This window comes from Pelobates fuscus, chromosome 6 (assembly GCF_036172605.1).
Source record: "Pelobates fuscus isolate aPelFus1 chromosome 6, aPelFus1.pri, whole genome shotgun sequence".
NCBI classification, from domain to species: Eukaryota; Metazoa; Chordata; class Amphibia; order Anura; family Pelobatidae; genus Pelobates; species Pelobates fuscus.
The window spans coordinates 224,781,656-224,802,234 of NC_086322.1; the positions used below are offsets into that span (position 1 = coordinate 224,781,656).

Consider the following 20,579-nt stretch of genomic DNA (forward strand, 5'->3'; position numbering starts at 1 on the left):
ACCAATTCATACCAGCAATGGGTGTTGTGATGGGCAAAGTGGTCATCTGACATTCACAGCCAATCACAGTCATACATTAAAGGATCACTATAGGGTCAAGAACACAAACATGTATTCTTGACCCTATAGTGCTAAACCCACCCTTTAGGTGGCTTGTCCCCCTCCCTCACCCCCCCCCCCAGCTCCCTTATAATAGTTTAAAACTCATCTTATATCCAGTGCTGCGCAGGTCTGCCGGCGCTAGCTCTGCCCCCTTTCTGACATCATCAAAATGATAGGGAAAGCATTGGATAAATCAGCACCGGGGACGTAGTCATAGAGATGCATTGAGAAAAAAAAAAAGTCAGTGTTTTCACATGAAAATGCCTGAAGGGTGCTATTATACTCACCAGAACTACATTAAGCTGCAGTTGTTCTGGTGACTATAGTGTCTCTTTAATGCTAATGCTTTCTCATTAGCCAAAGCAGCTTAGAGGAAGTGGAAAGTTGGAGACAATTGCTTAGCATTAACAGATTAAAAATCTTTAACGTTGTATACAAGGATGGCACCAGGGTACTCCAAAATATCTATAACCACTTCAATGAAATTAAGCAGTTATGGTCCCTTTTTAATATTAAGATACGGTAAGTAACCTTTATAACAAGGCTATTCCTGTACATACGTTTCTGAGCAGGCACACAAACAAGCTTTTCTTTAATACCCACATTTCACTTACATCACTACAAACTATTAATTTAACTTTGATGTATCTACTAATGACTCCTCTTACAAAATAACCCACTAATTTCACTGTAGAAGGAGTTCTCCATACTTACTGTGTCACAGTGAGCAACTGGTGAACTCTAGGCAGTGGAAATCTAAAAGCAAGATAGTGAGGCACATCTATATATCTATATCTCCTAAATACAATTTACTATATATCTATATCTCCTGAATATAATTTACTTACTCATGACTCAAAATTCAGCCCTGCAACATACATTTTCTATTAACATCCCCAGCTGATGAAGACATCTGGTCGCTCTATGCTTTTGTTTATAATCCATCTTTTCTGAAATCCTGTCAGACTTATCAGTGACTATAACAACTAGGGTAATGCAATCTAAATACAAATGGTGATGCATGTCTTGATTAGGCTGAGAATAAAAAAAAAATAAACTGATCCTCTGTGAGATATCATTGTGATGGATAATTGAGGTGGAAAATCCTAGTCTGCTGCTAAATTGCTGATAGCTTGGTGTAACCACAAGTGTACAGACTGGTGCCAATTTGCACAATAAAAATAAATAAATCATAGGAATACCAAGAAATGTAGTGCAGAAAATAAAATTACTTGCTCTTCATATCCCTGTTTTATATTTTGTATGCATTCTTGTATTTGTTCCTATTTCTGTTAGTTAGTATTTCCATCAGTTGCCTTGTCTTCTCCGTTAAAAATAAAAAATAATAATGGTAGCATTCACTGTCAATTGTGAATTTGGACATAAAAACAAAACACTGTGTTGTGGGTCTGCCTGCTTTAGAAGAAGAGACTCTAATCTCTTAAACCACTGCACAGCATGGGAGCAGATCCATTCATCACTTGCTCTGTAAACTGATAAGAGCTGCTGTATGTGTTAGGTTGCCTGTATTGGTGATCACTGGTCATGTGTTGCCCCTTTTCAGAGCCAAGCGGTTCTTCCTGCCCTCGACAGCCCCACTGTCTCCGTCCCATTTTATAACGTACCGACTTCATGGTGTTGCTGGCAGGGAATTGTGTCACTATAGATGCCCCTTCATGTATTGATGGCATAGTTAGACAATGAAAGCCATGCACACTCAAGTAGGTTATAATTCCTGTTTGGTCCTAGTAGCGTGTTTATACTGTCTCTTGCTGTTTTTTGGTTTTGACTCTGCTATCCTTGACAACTCAAGGCTTTGTTACTCTACCTGATTTCTTGCTTCCCTTTTTTTTAAAAAAATTCTTTATTTATTCCAGTACAAGACATCTCAAGCAATTCACATACATCAACTTTGCGATCAGCATAAACAAGCCTATACACTGAGATTAGAACACATTACATTTGCAAACTAAATTAACAAAAAGGTTCCGTTATCAGAGATCGCTAAGTATCCGCATGTCCCCGATCTCCAGAGTAAACATCAGTCCAAAGGAGGCTTGGACATCCCGTCTGGGTTTTTTCAATATATAAAACAGTAAACTGATAACAGACATTAACGAAAGATCGTGTTTATAATGCAAAAAGAATATTAGGGACATTACACCCAATCCCCGTGCAGAAAACACAACGTGTCCGCGTATTTTTTTCGGGTGTTCCCTACGCTTTAGCCGCATGTGCGATCTTGATCAACAAATAAAGATTGTAAAGGTAAAGAAGAAAGGAAGAGCATAAGAGGCGCCTCGGAGGATCGAGGACTTAGAAAAAGAGGACATAGGGGTAGGAAAGGGGGGGGGATGGGGGGGGGTAGGCCGAGGAATAGTGCCCAGGAATAAGGTGCCTGACATTTTTTTTTTTTCCTTTCCCGTTTTGTCCCCACTGTCTCCCTCAGTAGGTAACGTGAGCTTTCCCTGTGGCCAGCTCAAGGTACTATATTCCACTCCCTTCATTTACTACCCTGCACGCAAGTGGGATCCCTAAGCTTCCCGTCCCAACTCAAGCGTTCGCAGTGCTATTTATCCAGGGGTCCCAGATTTTATCAAATTTCCTCTGTGTCCCCCTGACCTGAGCAGTCAGCTTATCCATCAAGAAAGTATCTCTAATTTTTTGTTTGACCATCGCAATAGTAGGCGAGCTCTTCTGCAGCCACACCTGCGCCAGTGCTCTCCTAGCAGCTAGGTTTATTTTATGAACGAGGTCTTGTTCCGTCTATGGGTCTGGATAGCAGATACACCCATGGATCTAACTTAACCTCCCTTCCACAAACTTCTTGCTGCAGAGCCGCAATCCGCCTCCAATAGGCCTGAGCCTCTACGCAGTCCCACCACATGTGAATATAAGTTCCCTTAAGACCCTCCAGCAAAGGTCCGTTGGGTTTACCCCCATACGGCACAGTTTCACTGGGGTGGTGTACCACCGAAACATCGTCTTGTAAGATTGTTCCTGCAGAGAGACACAAACCGAAGACTTTGCAGCCATCTCCCAGATATCTTGCCATTCTGCACCCTCTAATATCTCATGGAGGTCTGCCTCCCACTGGTCTGTATACACAAGATCCCCCCATTCCAGAGTGCGTGAGCTTAAATGAGAGTACAAACAGGATATAAGGCCTGTCGGGAACTGTTCCCCTTTGCACATCTTTTCAAAGAAAGTCAAAGGAGTCAGCGCCGCCGTTTTGATCCGGGGATCCCTAGCAAAGTCCCTGAGCTGAAGATACCTAAAATAGTCAAATGGACGCAGCGGAACTCTGCTCCGCAACGCATTGAACGTAATAAAGGATCCATTTTCAAACAATTCACAAAACCTTTGCAACCCCGCGTTCTCAATACCCTTGAAATCTCGGGGATACAATCCTGGCGAAAAAGCCTTGTTTCTCAAGAAAGGGGTTATGGGCGATAGGGCAGAGGTCAGGCCATATTTGACGGCGGCAGAGTCCCAAATCTTAAGGGAGCCGTGTATCGCCGGGCACGCCACTCGATCAATTGGTCTTTGTTCTTTAGGGGTCCACATAAGGAATTGAGGTAGGTCCTGGCCCATCATAGAGGACTCCAAATCTACCCACCTCCTTTCCTCTGGGGGTGAGTGCCACAAAGCTATTTGAGCCAACTGGGCCGCCACGTAATAATAGTAAAGGTTCGGAAGGCCAAGGCCTCCCCTATCCTTTGCTCTATATAGAACGTTGCAAGAGATTCTATGGCGCCTATTTTGCCAAACAAACTTGCCTATGGCCTGTTGAAGCGGCCCCAAGTTAGATTTTGTCACGTGGACCGGAAGAGCCTGGAACAAGAAAAGTATCCGAGGCAGTACATTCATTTTCACTGTGTGTTTCCTTCCGATCCACGAGATCGGCTTATCAATCCAATTTTCCATGTCGGTGATCAACTGTCTTATCAGCGGAATATAATTCTGCTGATATAGTTGGGTGGGTCCGCCGTCAACCAGATGCCTAAGTATTTGATCTGACCTTTCTCCATTCGGATATGGTAAGTTTCCGCTATAAACGAAACCTCGGCTTCTGGTACACCTATAGGAATCGCACTTGATTTTCCCAAATTGACTTTATAGCCAGCAACTTCGCCGTACACCGTTAGTATCTCAGTAAGAGCCGCCATGGAAGCTTTCGAGTCAGTGAGCGTCAGCAATACATCGTCCGCGAATCCCGAGACCACATATTGCGAATTCCCTACAGTAACTCCTTTGATACCCGGGGTTCCAGCGAGAGGACAAACAGCAGTGGCGAAAGTGGGCATCCCTGTCTCGTGCCGTTGCTCAAGCGAAACGGAGCGACTCGCGCTCCCGAGATCTGTATCTGCGCTTTAACGTTGGAGTACATAGCCTTAACAGCAGTCACAAATCTGCCCGGCAAGCCGAAGTGGTATAATACTTCGAATAAATAATCCCACTTGACCCTGTCGAACGCCTTCTCGGCATCTAGTGACAGCATCAGTGTCGGGGTGCCCCTCGCAACCTGTCTCCCTATTAGGTCAATATTACGCCTCGTGTTTTCAAAAAGCTGTCGACCTGGAATAAAGCCAACCTGGTCCGGATGTATCAGGCCTGTAAGGAGCGGGTTCAATCTGCCTGCCAAAACTTTAGCTAGAATTTTAGAGTCGTGATTTATTAGAGATATCGGGCGAAAATTTTCCGGAGCCGAGTCGTCCTTCCCCGGTTTAGGCAGCAGAACAATATTGGCTAAAGACATCTCCCTATCAGGTGTCCCTCCATCCATCAAGTCATTGAGCCAGGGTTCCAAGTGGGGCAGAAGCTCTTCACGGAAGATCTTATAGTAGCTGCCATCAAAACCATCAGGGCCCGGCGCTTTGTTGCTCTTCAAGGCGGAAATTGCTGCATCAATTTCGTCAGCTGTAATAGGATTCTCCAAGGCCGCCGAGGCGACCATATCCAGCTTTGGAAGGTGTGAACGGGAGAGGAAAGCCCGTATCTTATATAGGGCCCGACCTGAGTCCGCGCCGTCCTCCGCAGAGTGATTATAGAGCTTAGTGAAAAAATCCGTAAACACTTTGGCTATCTCTGTGGGGTTCGTCTGATATTTTCCCGCTGCATTTTTGATCCTCGTGATATGAGTACCCCGTTGCCGCGGACGAAGGGACCTCGCCAACAAAGTGTCCATCTTGTTCGCCTTTTCATAGTAGTTGCGTTTGGACCATACGATAGCTCTCGCGGTGTCGTCTAGAAGTAGTTCCCTGATCGAGTGCCGTACGTCTTGCACCAATAATAAGTTAGGAGGCGTAGGGTCCGACTTGTGCCGTTGTTCTGCCGTTCTTAAAGTCGCCAGCAAGGACGTTAATAGTTGAGACTTCCGCCTTTTCTTCAGCGTCGCTTCCCTAATCAGAATACCCCTAATAACAGACTTATGAGCCGCCCATACCGTGGTTTTCGAAACCCCCGACTCCGCTTCTCTGGTAAAGTAATCCTTGAGTTCTCTACGGACGACGTCGACGACTCCTGGGTCCTGAAGTAAGGATCTATTTAGCTTCCAGGACCAAGGGGATGCCACACTCAGTTTATCCAAGGTAAGGGAGACATCAGCGTGATCCGACCACGTTATGGAACCCACCGTGGATTCCGAGACCTTGGGAATAGCTAGTGAGTTCACCAAAAAGAGGTCTATCCTAGAATACGTACCGTGAGGTGACGAATAAAACGTATAGTCAATATCGTCAGTATGTTGTGCCCTCCATATGTCTACCAAACCTGTTTGCGGCATGAACGTGTGCAGTAATTTGTCCTGCCCCCCCCTCCTGTGAGACCGCGGAGCTCCCCTACACGGCCCCCTATCCATTGCTGGGGTCGGAGCAGCGTTAAAGTCGCCCCCTACCACAGCGATACCGTGTGGCGGCGTGAGCACCATGTGCGTCAGTTCCGCCCAGAAATCACTGGCTGGCTCATTAGGGGCATAAACATTAAGGAAATGTACAGCCTGGGAATGTATGGACCCCGAGACCAGAACGTAGCGTTCACCCGGGTCCGTACTAACCTTGCTAACCCTGAACGGGCATCTATGATGCACAAGAATGGCGACGCCATTCCTCTTATTAAGGGCTCTGGCTTCGTACGTGGTCCTATATGTATGGTCCTTAAGGGCAAACTTTGCCGATTTCGGCAAGTGTGTCTCCTGCAGGAAAGCAATGTCGGGGTTCATGCGTTTTAGCTCCCTAAACATAAGTCTTCTTTTATTCGGGGCGTTCAGGCCCTTAACATTGAGGGATATTAGTTTCACAGGCATGAGTTATCCTGCAAGATATCTCTGAGTTTAAGCAGTCCGATACGTCTAAACATGGACAAGTAGAACAGGGCGATCATCGACTCCCCCCCCCCCCCAGAGGAGACATAAAAGGAAAAAGGGTAAAAGGGAATGAAAACAGAGAAAGTAGAAAAAAGAAAAGAAGAAAAGAACCAAACATTATGTACATATATCGCCTGGTCTCACCTATTGCCAGGCGTAATGGGGGTAGATGTCCCAACATCCCCAGAAAGACTAAAGACCCCTGGGATGTTAGGGACATGGACCAGCCAATAAAGACACTACTAGAGTGCCATCTTCATCACAATAAAAAATATAACATATTTATAACCTGCGCTACCATGCAGGGTGAGCAAGGCTACTATTAAGGGCTCAGCAAAGGGCGCAATCTGGAAGGCTAGGGTAGGGCATGAAACACAGTACACTTCATTGCTACAACTAATACTATATTTTCAATTGTATTTTTTTCTTTTTTCCCATTTTTTTGTTGTTTCCTTTTTTTATTGTAATATATTTTTTGGGTTATTATTTTTTTTTTCTCTTTTTTTTTTTAAATATTTTTTTTTTCTTTTATTATCTTTTTTTTTTTTTTGCTGCTTGCCTGGGGAGGGGGGTCCCAGCGGATATCAGGGGGAGGGAGTGGTCTCAGCGCAAAATGCTGTGGCATGGCGGACCTAGAAGAGACACAGCACTATAACTCGCTCTAACACAATGCACACAAAAGTGTTGACCGCCGTCCCTTGACGTACAGGGGGGCTCCAGGATCCACTATGGGACAGAGAGCTGGTCACATGAAAGCCAATGGTGAGGAGAAAGCGGGAGTGTATGACCCCGCCAAACAAGGGACCCCCTGACACATTAAAACAGTTATTCCTCCCAGATGACCCCCACCCGCCGACGGGGGGATGATACATAAGGAAGCCCCAGTCGTCATGCCCCTCGCTCCCGCCGCCCTCTTCCCCCCCCCCCCCACCACCACAGCGCCGTCCACCAGGGGTTCCGTCGAGGTGCCCCACGACTCACCCCGCCGGCCCAAAGGGAGAATCCCCTCTGGGCCAAGCAGAGCAGGTCCCGCGAGCCTCCCAACGCAAGCCACCGCCCCCAACAGGTGCCCAAACACACCCCAATAAAAGCGATCTCAGGGCCAAGGCATAAGTATATAACATCACACAGTGGAATAGCCAGGTGCCCGCCGCCCCCGCCCCCCGAATAAACACAAGTATGAACATAAGCCAGTCCCCAGGAGGAGTCAATGCCGCGATATGCGGAAGTTCCATGGCCCACTCCGAGGCGGTGGTAGGGAGGAGTAGCGGTGAATAAAAGCCCATTCACCCCATCTCCCAACAGCCCTTCCGCCCACAAAAAGGAATATCGACCCCACCCAGCTCCGCTGCCCTCAGGAGAGGGACAGTGAGAGAAAAAAAAAACAAACACAACCCCAGTTCGGCTCGATGAAAAAAAAACAAAGAAAAACAACCCTAACCCACCCAACGAGGGGAGGATGCCCCCCAAACACGCCAAATTCCGGCAATAACCCTTGCAGCCCTAACTGCTGCTCCCATTCTGAGCCCCCATGAGGACACCCCGTATCGGGCTAGGCCCCAGGACCCGCCATCCCACACGCATCCTACATACCATCCTCTGGGCTTTCAGCCGGCGCGCTCCCCTTCCAGCCGACTCCCCGAGCATCCGGACCTGCCGAGATCCGTGTGCCTCACTCACCCGCCTCGTACCACTCGCGTGGGAGGGGGCACAGCACCTCCTCAGCCTGAGAAAGCTCCATCAACGGTACAGGATCTCGTATGTCAAGACTCTTCAGGAATTCCACCGGGTCACCATCCGCATGCAGAATTTTAGTGCGACCATCCCGAAAGGCTAGCAGCCGGAACGGGAAGCCCCAGGCATATTTCACACCGTGTTTCTGCAGTAGCCCCGTCACCGGGCGCCACAGCCTTCGCTTTTGGAGGGTAGCCGGAGTCAGATCATGGAACAGGGTAAGTTCCGCCTCACCCACTTGGATAGGGCCTTCCCTCCCACGCAGCATGAGGGTTTCTTTCGTCCGGTAAAACAGGAATTTGATAATTACGTCCCTCGGGCGGGTATCGTTCGCCCGCTTCGCTCTGAGAGCCCTGTGCGCTCTCTCTATGTGCCATTGATGGTCCGGCACGTTTGGCAGCAGAGGCCTTAGGATCTTGGTCACGACATCCATCAGCGGGCCTTCCCCCTCCTGTTCAGGGAGGCCCCGAAGCCTGATATTATTTCTCCGGGACCTGTTCCCCAGATGCTTGCTTCCCTTTTACCTGGTATTTCTCAGACTATTCTCGTATTACTTGTTTGTGAAATCTGATCATACTATGGACCAATAATATGTTTAAAAGGCTCTTTGTTTAGTTTTTGTGGATTCATGATTTGCTTTTTGGGATGGTTACCGAGACATTATAACAGGGCCTGCATCTGTGAATCCCCATTTAGCTACATGTTGGCTACAATCTCTATTTTACATTGAATACACCATGTACCTTTGGTTCCTTGATTCATTGTTTAGTTTGTCCACCTTTTCTTTTTTGGTTGTATCTGTTTAACGTTTGTAAAGCGTAATGTGAAAGTTCTAGTAAAATTTTTCAGATATGAAGTGCTCCCCACAACTTCCTGATTTCAACATCCGCTTTAAAACAAGATAGCAAAAGACTATCATCCTCCAGAATATAGCTATATAGAGGACCATAACCACTAAACAGCACTTTGCCTCTGAAAAATGCATTGAGACAATGCTTTCCTATGGGGAAGGCCTAACACGCTCACTGCATATGCGCATTAGTTCCCCCTATCGGATGACGTTGGAGGAGGTCGACCGCTACCCATCTGCACTGGAATCTGGTAAATTAATAAAGGGTTATTTAACCCTTTACAATGTAGACTGTAGTGTTAGAAATACAGAAATGCATTCCTCCAATATCAAGCTCCTGATGGTGGATCTGAGATTTGCAAAGTTGATTTGAAAATGTTGCATCAGTTAAACATATGCACCATGACTACAGATCTCTGATCAGTGTATTGTGCAGGTTGTTGCTTTTAAAATTGTCACATTGTATTGTCCATAAACTTGTAATATTACAGTAATATGGAACAATTGTTCATCAACAAAAACATTGTCCTTTTTGATCAATTCTTCTGGGCACATTTGTGTCCTGTGAAATAACCATAGAGACAGTCCACCATTTGTGGAGCCCCAAGCATTACTGGTAAGACTCGAGGTTGTATATGGAAATATTAATTTAAACAAAGTACTTACCTGATTATTTAATACTCCCAGATAGACAGCAGCGTTGGAAGGAGCAGCTGCCTTAGTCTCTGCTCCACCTGAAATGATATGCATGGCATCCCACAATTCTTGTGTGGTACCCTAGAAATTGTGGAGGACATTACAGCTTGGAAAGAGAGGAGATGGTAGCTGCATGCTAATGGACTCTAAGGCTTTAGTTTGACAGTTTTAAGGCTAACGAGTTATGAAATAAATGGAATAACATGTCATCTATACATTTGTAACATAATTTCAAACTTGACAAACCATTGCTTATTTCTGCACACATGTGATAATACTGTTGATTTGAAAATGTTGTTTTTTTGTTAGCCTATTTAAACAAAAGTATTTATTGTTTATTTTTACCCCTTTACACAGGATGAAGCTTAAAGAAATAGATCGTACTGCTATGCAGGCCTGGAGCCCCTCTCAACATCACCCGATATACCTGGCAACAGGTAAAAAGTATTTTGTTGCATTTACAGCTTCTATTAATATCCGCTGTATATGGTTAGGACTTCACTCATGTTTTATATACATTTCCACTCTGACAGCCCAGATTGTCACCAGTGAGAAAACATTTTTGGTAAATAGTCGTCTTATGCAGAAACTTGTTTTGATCAGTTTGTCAGAATCACATTCCTTTTCAACCACACTCGAATGAAGCGACCCGACCAGGATTTACCCACAGAAACTTATTCATTGAATATTCTAGGTGTTCGAATTTCTGCTCTTTAGATGTCACCGCTGTCTCTTTCTTCCTGACATATGTGTTCACAACAAGCTGTCCCTTGCACTTCTTTCTATTCTGAATTTTCTCTTTTGCATACATAAGGCTTGTAGGAGAGCTGCATTACACTGAGACAATTACATGTAGTAATGTGGCCTTAAAGGAACACTATACTGTTAGGAATACAAATATGTATTCCTAATGTTCCATGGCGAGTACATGGTTAACCATTTATTTACTTAATATAATCCAGTGCTGGGCTCCCTCGGCACTGGTGACCTATCCTCCATCGACATCAGCTCCTGAGTAAAGCCGAATGCGCATGCGCGGCCAGAGGTGCGCGCACGCATTCAAACCCGCCCATAGGAAAGCATTACTCAATGCTTTCCTATGGGGGTCTTTTTTGACGCTGGAGGTTCGTGAGGACGTCCAGTGTCAAATAAGTGCGATTTACTCAGTGTAAATCGCTGAAGCGCCTCTAGTTGCTGTCAGGGAGACAGCCACTAGAGGCTGGATTAACCCTGCAGTGTAAACCTAGCAGTTTCTCTGAAACTGCTATGTTTTCAGCTGCAGGGTTAAAACTAGGGGGACCTGGCACCCAGACCACTTCATTGAGCTGAAGTGGTCTGGGTGCCTATAGTGGTCCTTTAAAGGGACATTTCCCTAGCCCCAAAAAATATTTGAAAAAAATGTCAGTGCTCTGGGCCAGTAAGGGGAGGGATGGGAAGGAGGCAAAACATAAGGAAGATGATGGTGTAGGGGGGAGGGCTCAAAGAGACACTCCACTGCCTAAATAAAAATGTGTGTGTCACTGTTTAGTGGATATACCCCACATACCATGCATGCATTTAATTATACATCTAAAAACAACTTGCAAATGCTGCAGTTCTCTTGTTTGCAGCTTTAGCCTGTCCTCCCCTTCTAACCCCGCCAACACTTTGTGGCTGTCCAATCACAGACTCAATGTAGCTCAATGAGAAGTCTTTGCAAGGCAGGTGCTCTGAGTAATTGATGCACATTAAATTAAGAAACACTTTACTGAACAAATCAGAAAGTAACAAGGCTGACTCTCTGGTTGACAGCCGGGAGTTTAGCAAGGTTAATTTATAAAAGTGCCAATTTCTATTGAAATTTTTACTTTTTCTCAAATAAACAGTAGAAAGGAAAAACAGACATACGCATACACACATAAAGTACTTTGGCAAGCCAAAGTGCTTTAGCGGTCTAGAGTGTCCACTGAGATGAAAGAAGGGAGGGGGAGATACACAGATAAACCCATCTGTTGCTAGTGGTGACAATGTTTATTTTTTATTTTTTGAATTAATATTCGGCAGCTTAGAACAGAAGTTCCAGTCACATGTGCTGGATTGTAATTAGTTCCCAGCACTAAAGTGCAAATATCTCTGGATGCGCAATTTTTCAAGCTAAAACACTGCACATACAAAATCCTACTACCATGACCACTTCTAAAAGTGATAATGGTGGTTGGAGTAACCCTTTAAGCTTTGCCAATATTGCTTAATTCCCTCATAACTATGCTCGTTTGTAGAGTTTCTGGTCTTAACCTTAAAGTTTTGCTGGCCCTGGCAGGTTCCATGTACCTCTTACACTTCACTCTATGCTCACTCGCACGTACTATACCAACAGAGGTTTCTGCTCTGCTTCAGTCCACCACTTGTTCCCTTGATCCTATGCTCTCACATCTCACTTGCGCTTTGTCTTCTTCTCTTGCTCTGCCCTTCACTAAAATATTCAATCTGTACCTCTACTTGGACATGTTTCCTTCATGATTCAAGCATGCAACCATCACCCTGATTTCTAAAAAAGCCTAACCTTTACCCTAACTCCATATTCAACTACCGCCTTATCTCGCTACTACGGTTTGTCTACAATAGAGCTGAGCACGCTAAATTGACCAATTTAATCCAATTCTCTGCTCGACCTGATTTCTGCGCTTGTAACTCATTACTGCTAAATCCAGTGATCGCTACTCTCTTCTAATTCTCCTTGATCTTTCTGTTGCTTTTGACACTTTTAATCAGCAACAACTTTTTCTCCTCCTCCATAATCTCTGTCTATGAAATTCTGTTCTTTCCCTGTTCTCTTCCTAACTCCCCCAACGCTCTTTCAGTGTTTCTTTTTCTGACTCTTCCCTCTATGTTGGAATTCAACAAAGTTCTGTCCTTGGTCCCCCACTTTTCTCGATCTGTTCTGCCTCCCTTGGTAAACTCAGGAGCTCTTTTGGCTTCCAATATTACTTATGTGCAGATGACAAGCAAATATATATATGTCCTCTCCTAATCTCTCGCCATCCCTCGTGTCTCTGACTGCCTCTCTACTATTTCCAATTGGATGGCTGCTCATTTTCTTAAACTTAACCTATACAAAACAGAGCTGAGGTGGATCTCGTCTTCCTGTCTGCCCATAACTCCCATGCCTCACCCCCCTGTCAATCCTTACACTGCCTTCCTGTAAGATTTAGGGCTCAATTTAAAAATCTCTACATAATACTGCTCCTACCTACCTGTCCTCACTAATATACTTGCATGTACCATCCAGGCCGCTGTTCTCTGCTGAAGACTAGCGTCTATTCTCTGTTTGTCTGATGCCCACCTTTACGATTTCCTAGGAACTCCCTTCCCTGCTCTGTTAGACCCTTACTCAGTCTTGGTTCACTCAAACTATCATTTAAAACTCTCTTCCTTAGCAAACCCACCATGCTTCCTCTCTTGCAACTGTGTCATCCAGTAAACTAACCCTTCACTGTAAAATATTCTAGTAACCTACTTTTTCCAATAAATTAAATCCATCCTACCCTTATCTTTCGTGCAACTTTACTCCATCCCCTCTGGAATGTGAGATCATCTGAGCAGAGCCCTCTACCCCCTATGTTCCTGTGCAGCCTGCTCGTCTTATTGCAATTACTTGTCTGTTAGTCCACCTATTGTGCAGGGCTGTGGAATTTGTTGGTGCATCATAAATAATAGAACAACAACAACACTGAGAAATACCCAGAATTTACATGTGTACAGCTAATCCCTGTCTGAAGAAATAACATTTAAGTCCTCCAGTCTGAAAGCACAAATGAAAGCTTTTGTAGTGCAATATTTCTTATTTAAACCGTTTCACACACTATACTATGTTGGTGCAAATGTTTCTGGGTGTCCTATAGTGGCATTTGTCAGTTTCATATGCCATATATGCAGATCTGATGAGTCTAAATGTAGAAAATCACACTTCAATTGTAAATTGTGCTGAACAAATTCACAGTTGCAACTGTGCACAGTTGTGGCAGCGGACTACCATGCTCTGGCCAGGCACAAAATTGCCCAGCCTTGTGAAGCTAAGTTTATTATTTTTTATTTTATTTAAAGCTACTTGCTCGTTAACTGCTATTGTAGCCAGCACACAAATAGTACGTGATGTTTTTTTCCAAGCAAATGATAATTTGACGATAACTAGCAAACGTGCATCCTGCTGGATGCATTTGGTCTCTAGTCACTGCAATATCAGTGCTTTGTACATATCCTAAATCCTCTGCTTTATGTATAAAATGCACTGATTGTTTTCAACCAGACACCATATGCATCCAGGTAAGATAAAATTGGTTTGGCTGACCAAATTCTGACTGGGATTGGCTTTAGTAAATATGGGAATTGCAATTCCAGTTGGCATCTGGCCATTTTCTTAAAATGTTGTCCTTCTAGAGTTTAATCCATTTACTTCGATTGAATCTTTATAAACAAACTCGCAGAATGTTGTACCTTTTCATGCATTTTAATGAATATATTATTTGATGCAAAAAGTATGTATAACCCAAGGACTGTTTGAGCCTTATGCTACTATTTATGATATAGCGGTGTGATTTTATTTTATTTTTTTCTCCATTTGAGTTAAATAATTACGATTTCTTAAAAAAATCTTTTGAATTCAGGCACATCTGCTCAGCAACTTGATGCCACCTTCAGCACTAATGCGTCGCTTGAGATCTTTGAAATGGACCTGGCAGACCATTCCTTGGACATGAAATCATGTGCTACTTTCTCAAGCTCTCACAGGTATTCATTTATTATCAAATCATGCTTCAAGGGTTAATCAACCATTCTAACCACTACATTGCGTTGTAGTAGTTATAATGTGAGAAGTAATGAGAGGTCATTCGCTGCTAATGGGGCAAACTGATGTTTAAACACAGTCACCTTGTCCTGCCAGGAACCTGTTCTCCTGTGAAGCAGGGTTTACAACAACTGGCTTCTGCAGAGTTGCAGTAGCTGCATATACCTATCCTGCCGCTCATTCATTGGTTGAGGACATCTGCTGACTGTTCTCGGCCATTGAATTTTCCACATTACTGACATTAGCCAGCCTGTAACTCTTTTTCAGGGCTGACTGATGATGCCCATGATACTGCAGTAGATGGAGTTACGCCTTATGCGGCAGAGGGGTTAAGCTCACAGCGAAACAATGTATACACAGACTCTAGGCACCATGATCACATGATAGTGGTCACACTGTTCCTTGAAAAAACGTGTGTACTTGTTGTACTGCCAACAAAAGTGATCAATTCCACAGTACAATGTGTATATCTGATAAAGAAATATTAGGAACAAAGAGGGAAAGTAGAAAAACAAAGGTATATGTAGGTGCTTCTATTCTCCTTGCCCTTAAGCAATTTTCTCAAAGCCAACATCAAACCAACTTGATTTAGCAGTTACTGTCTTTACTTGGATGTGTTTTAAAAGTGGATGAGTGTTATATGGTTGATTACGAAACCCACAGTTAATGCTCACATTTGTTCATCAATAGCACTGTCCACCATGGTGTTTTTTTTATTTTATTGTTTTCTTCACTCAGGTACCATAAGCTTATATGGGGTCCACACGGGATGAATTCAGATGGCGAACTTTCTGGAGTCCTTATTGCTGGGGGAGAGAATGGAAACGTGATTCTTTATGACCCAGCTAAAATCTTAGCAGGTGACAGTGAAGTTGTCATTGCTCAACAAGATAAACACAGTGGACCAGTGAGAGCCCTAGATGTAAACTCTTTTCAGGTACGTTATGTTGCAGATTACTACTGTTTAAAAGCAACTCTGTTTGGCGCTGCATAGGTTATGGTCCAAGGGAATTGCCAGTCGCTGTAAGAAGTTGTTATGGTGCTTGGAATGTACTCTAATGCAAAACACGTTTCTGCATGTAAAGTTAGCATTGACAAATATATATATAAATGTTATAAATATGTCTCCATCTTCTTATTTTTTTTCTTTCTCTTTTTCTATAAGTGAATGTACCGAGTTGCTAGTCACTTATATTATTAAATGGGAACTAAACTTAATATTCTGTTTGTTAAGCCCCTATAAATGGCCAATATGTTTTTGTGAGTTCTCCATCTTGTCTCCCTGTCAATCATCTTAATAAATATTGCCCCTTTCTTCCCTTGACAATAACAATGTTTCTTCTCCATATTTGCATGCTGTACATGGACTGATCTAAATCGTTAATATATCTTTTAAAAGGAAAAGCATAAAATGTTAGATTTTTTTTTTGTGATGGTATCATTTCTGCAGAATTGACTATTCCGCCTTAAGTTCATTATTTAGTTTTCATTTTGCTGCTATTCCATGTCAAGCAAATACTACCCTTATTCTCAGACAACCACTTTGGGATTCTAGTTGAGCTAGAATAATATTCCAGTTTTGCAAAACTGGTTTTCAGTTCACTGTTTAGAATCTTAAAATACTTTTTGCTAGTGTTTGTTATTAACTGCTGCCACTCTTTACAGACAAATCTTGTAGCCTCTGGTGCCAATGAGTCAGAAATCTATATTTGGGATCTGAATAATTTTGCTGTACCAATGACACCAGGTGCTAAGTCTCAGGTAAGTAAAGCTGTCTGCCTGTTTTTTTGAAAAACAATTTTTCTATAAAAAAAAGACTAATTGCATCCTTTATGGTGTATTGTTAAAGTAATATTGGTATGATTTACTTCAGCCTCTGGAAGACATCAGCTGTATTGCGTGGAACAGGCAGGTGCAGCACATTCTGGCTTCCACTAGTCCCAGTGGGAGAGCCACTGTCTGGGATCTCAGGAAAAATGAGCCAATTCTCAAAGTCAGCGACCACAGTAACAGGGTATGTATGTTGAGCTGCACTACAGGGAAGATTATATTATGTTTTTTGTTTTTTTTGTCTGTCATAAATACATGTACATTTATTTTTTCTTTTCATCACATGATTTCATCTAGAAATTTAATTGGATATATATATGGGCCAGCTGTTTATGGCATTATGGTAATATTATTTTTTTTTTTTATATCTGTGGGCAGATGCATTGTTCTGGCATGGCTTGGCATCCAGATGTTGCCACCCAGATGGTACTTTCTTCAGAAGATGACCGGCTCCCTGTCATTCAAATGTGGGACCTGAGATTTGCGTCTTCTCCTTTGCGTGTCATGGAAAACCACACAAGGCATGAACCTTCTTATTCTCTTTAAATTGGGATTTTGTTCTTATGGCTAAATTAATGTTTCTAAAAACGAGTGGTGTTTTTCTCTTGTGGGAATTGTAGTTTAAAAACATCTACTGTGCATGCTCAGTTACTACTACAAAGAAACAACATAACCAGAAGGGGTTAATTTTATGTTTATAGCATTATTCTCGCATCTATTATCTAAAATACTTCTATCTGCCTTGCTATTGTAAATGGGTAGTCAGTGTATTCTATACCTCACAGGATTATGATATATTTGGCAGTTGGAATTTCAAATGTCTGATTTAAGAAATGCTCAGAGTTCTAAATATATATTGTCCTTTGCTGTATTGGCACAATTGTTAAGCTTTTCTCTGTGTAATTATTAACTCGTGTTTATAAATGCAGGGGGATTTTGGCCATTGCTTGGAGTATTGCAGATCCAGAACTGCTGCTCAGTTGTGGGAAGGATTCCAAGATACTCTGCTCAAACCCCAATACAGGAGAGGTAAGCAGAACCAGGGCAGTATTGATTATGGTCTTTTTATAGAGTACATGCTCTTTCATAACTTGCGTAGATATTTTTCACCGTTAAACAGAAACATAGAATGTGACGGCAGATAAGAACCATTCGGCCCATCTAGTCTGCCCAATTTTCTAAATACTTCCATTAGTCTCTGGCCTTATCTTATAGTTAGGATAGCCTTATGCCTATCCCACGCATGCTTAAACTCCTTTACTGTGTTAAATGAAACCGTATTGTGATAAGATGAGAGCACGTTTGGTATAATCTGATAAACTCTATGTAAATTACACAGCAACCTGTAGCTTCCATAATGTTATGAGCAGTTCCATAAAACGGCTAGCAATTTTATTGGAATTTTGTTAATACAACACCTAACCTTTCTAATTCTGTATGTCTCTCGTTAATTAAATAGTTTTCATTGTATTAAGCTGTACTCCTTCCACAGGTTTTATATGAACTGCCAACCAACACGCAGTGGTGTTTTGATATTCAGTGGTGCCCCCGTAACCCAGCTGTTCTTTCTGCTGCTTCTTTCGATGGGCGCATTAGCATTTATTCCATCATGGGTGGGAGCGAAGACAATCAGAGTCAGAAGCAGGCAGACCAGGTAAAAGCAAATATTTATTTATTTATTCATTTATCTTAAATATTTCCATGGTAACGGTCTAAATGTCATGTCTTCTTGCTGTCTAGAAAATATTTGCTGACTATGATATATTCACGTTTTCATTTTCTTGATTCTTTAGTTACTTGTTTAGCTTTTTAAGGATCAGTGAGTGTCTAATAACCCTGTGACCCTTGGATACCACTTGTGACAAGAAATGTCTTACTCCTATAAAATAAATAGGGCCCTAAAGAGCTTCTGCTGAACAACAAGAAGTACATTCCAATGATCAAGGTTCCATTGGATATTAAGGATAACGATGATATGCATTTTCATTGCTTTGCTCATTGTAACCTTGGTTTGACCTATTGTTCTCTGCACATCTGTACTCGGATTGCAAAATTGCAGAATTCTGGACCAGAATGTAAATAAAGTGTAATAAAAAAAAAGAAAGTATTTCCACGCCATATCTGAGGTGTTCCAGACATGTTGATCACTGATCTTTATTTCTCTAATACAACACTAGATTTCTCCTTTGATTTTCCTTTATTTGTTATACAGATCACTTCATCTTTTGGGAGCCTAGATCCATTTGGCACAGGGCAACCTCTCCCCCCACTGCAGATTTCTCAACCGCCGACGCAGAAGAGCGCTGTTATTCCTCTGAAAAAACCTCCAAAGTGGCTCCGGCGGCCCGTTGGAGCATCATTTTCTGTGAGTGAATTTTAAATATTTTATACCCCTAGTGACTTTTTAATTTAATGATACATAAAGGTGGTAGCAGTGATATATTAGGTGTTTGAGCTCTGTCACATATGGCATCAAGCAAGGACAGTGATGGCCACCCTGGCACTAAATATATTTCAAAATAGCCTGCCTACCACCATCAGACTCTCCCCTAGTGTCTAATTGTTTTGAAAGTGCCTTAAAACCCATCTCTTCAGTAAAGCTTATGGCACTCCCAGAGTAACCTCTACCTCACATACCTGTGCCTTGCTCTCTCCTCCAGCTCTGCTTCACTCACACCTTGTTTGATTGCTATCTCCTGTCCTTCTACGTTTTATACCACACCTCCTCTAGACTGTAAACTCATTTGAGCAGGGTCCTCTTAAACCTACTGTTCCTGTAAGTTTTTGTAATTGTCTCATTTATTGTTAAATCTTCCCTTTTTGTAATGTTGTAAAGAGATACGGAATCGCTATATAATTGGCATTAATAATAATAATAATAATAAAACACATTTCTAATACTGTTCACCTAGAAATAAGATTGTTTTAACGTAGTGGGAAATGAACTAACCTATCTGGGGTGCCAACACTGGCCATCATTGAACTAGGAGATGAAAGTATCTAATATTTGTGCAGTTTTTGAGAAATCATCTTACATCAGGCTCCACAGTTCTTACAAATCTTTCCATACAGTATTTCCATTATTGGATATACAATGAAAGCACATAAACACAAGTAGTGATTTCTTGCTAAAAACTTTGCTGTGTACTAAAAAGTTGCATTATTTGTTGGTTTCATTGTGCAAATTTATAGAAAACTATAAAATAGTTCTCCATTCCGGTGCAGCTTTCTGTTTGGTCTACAATCTTCTAATTTCATCATAAACCACCTTTTTTTTGTTGGTGTTACAATTTGCTGTCATTCATTTCCTCCTCATATTGTTTCACTTCAAGCTAAAATAATTGTAACTGAATAATTTTCTTATGCAATGTTCATCAAATGCAGTCTTTTACTCACTGTGCCTCAAAAGCGTTAAAAATACAAAAACAATTCTTTCTTGACTCTATAATGGCAATTAGATTTATCATTCAACCAAAACACACTGTTCTTACCTGTATCCTTGAATATTCTAATTTCCTCCCTCAAAAATGTATTTTTCCCTTTTAGTTTGGCGGAAAACTAGTCACATTTGAAGCTTTAAAGGTGCAACCGACTCAACAACCACAGGTCCAAAACCAACACTTCCATGTGTATGTCAGCCAGGTAGTTACGGAGGAGGAATTCCTTAACAGATCTAATAAGTTACAAGATGTGGTCAGCACTGGAGCTTTCGTTGACTACTGCCAGAAGAAAATTGAAGACTCGAAGTCAGACTTTGAGAAGAATGTTTGGTCATTCCTGAAGGTTGGTTATGAAAAGAACATTTCCTCTCTCTACTTTCCTCTGTTTTCTTTACAGGCACTTTCATAAAAGCCAGACCACTATTATTTTTAAATCTATATGTAATTAGATTTTTTCCCGCAGATGTGAAACAGCAGTGCAGAGCAAATAGTAGTTGCCCCTTCTCAAATGATGGCAGAGGAGCCTAGAAAATACAATAGTTATCCCTCCCACCCATGTCTCCTATGTAGGGTATCTAGACTTAAATTGCTCCTGTATCTACCTGTCCTTGAACAGGCTTGAATATGTACCTTCTTTGTTGTTTTAAGCAGATGGTGGAATTCATTCTGGGGATTGTCATGCTGTGCTAAGACCAGCATCTGCAGCCACTAGGGAGAGCATCTCTCAAATATTTGGTT

The 20,579-nt window shown here is 42.4% G+C and overlaps 1 protein-coding gene across 8 annotated transcripts in view; it reads left to right on the forward strand.

Moving 5' to 3' along the window:
* Positions 1 to 20,579, forward strand: part of SEC31A (SEC31 homolog A, COPII coat complex component) — a 61,929-nt gene that overhangs the window by 6,489 nt on the left and 34,861 nt on the right. For all 8 annotated transcript variants that reach the window (XM_063458784.1, XM_063458785.1, XM_063458786.1 and 5 more), the window contains exons 2-11: positions 10,104 to 10,183; positions 14,390 to 14,513; positions 15,310 to 15,508; positions 16,237 to 16,332; positions 16,445 to 16,585; positions 16,780 to 16,922; positions 17,331 to 17,430; positions 17,894 to 18,055; positions 18,614 to 18,766; positions 19,948 to 20,184. In XM_063458784.1, coding sequence (XP_063314854.1) covers positions 10,105 to 10,183; positions 14,390 to 14,513; positions 15,310 to 15,508; positions 16,237 to 16,332; positions 16,445 to 16,585; positions 16,780 to 16,922; positions 17,331 to 17,430; positions 17,894 to 18,055; positions 18,614 to 18,766; positions 19,948 to 20,184 — 1,434 coding nt within the window. In that variant the 5' untranslated portion in view covers position 10,104. The remainder of the gene's footprint in view (positions 1 to 10,103; positions 10,184 to 14,389; positions 14,514 to 15,309; positions 15,509 to 16,236; positions 16,333 to 16,444; positions 16,586 to 16,779; positions 16,923 to 17,330; positions 17,431 to 17,893; positions 18,056 to 18,613; positions 18,767 to 19,947; positions 20,185 to 20,579) is intronic.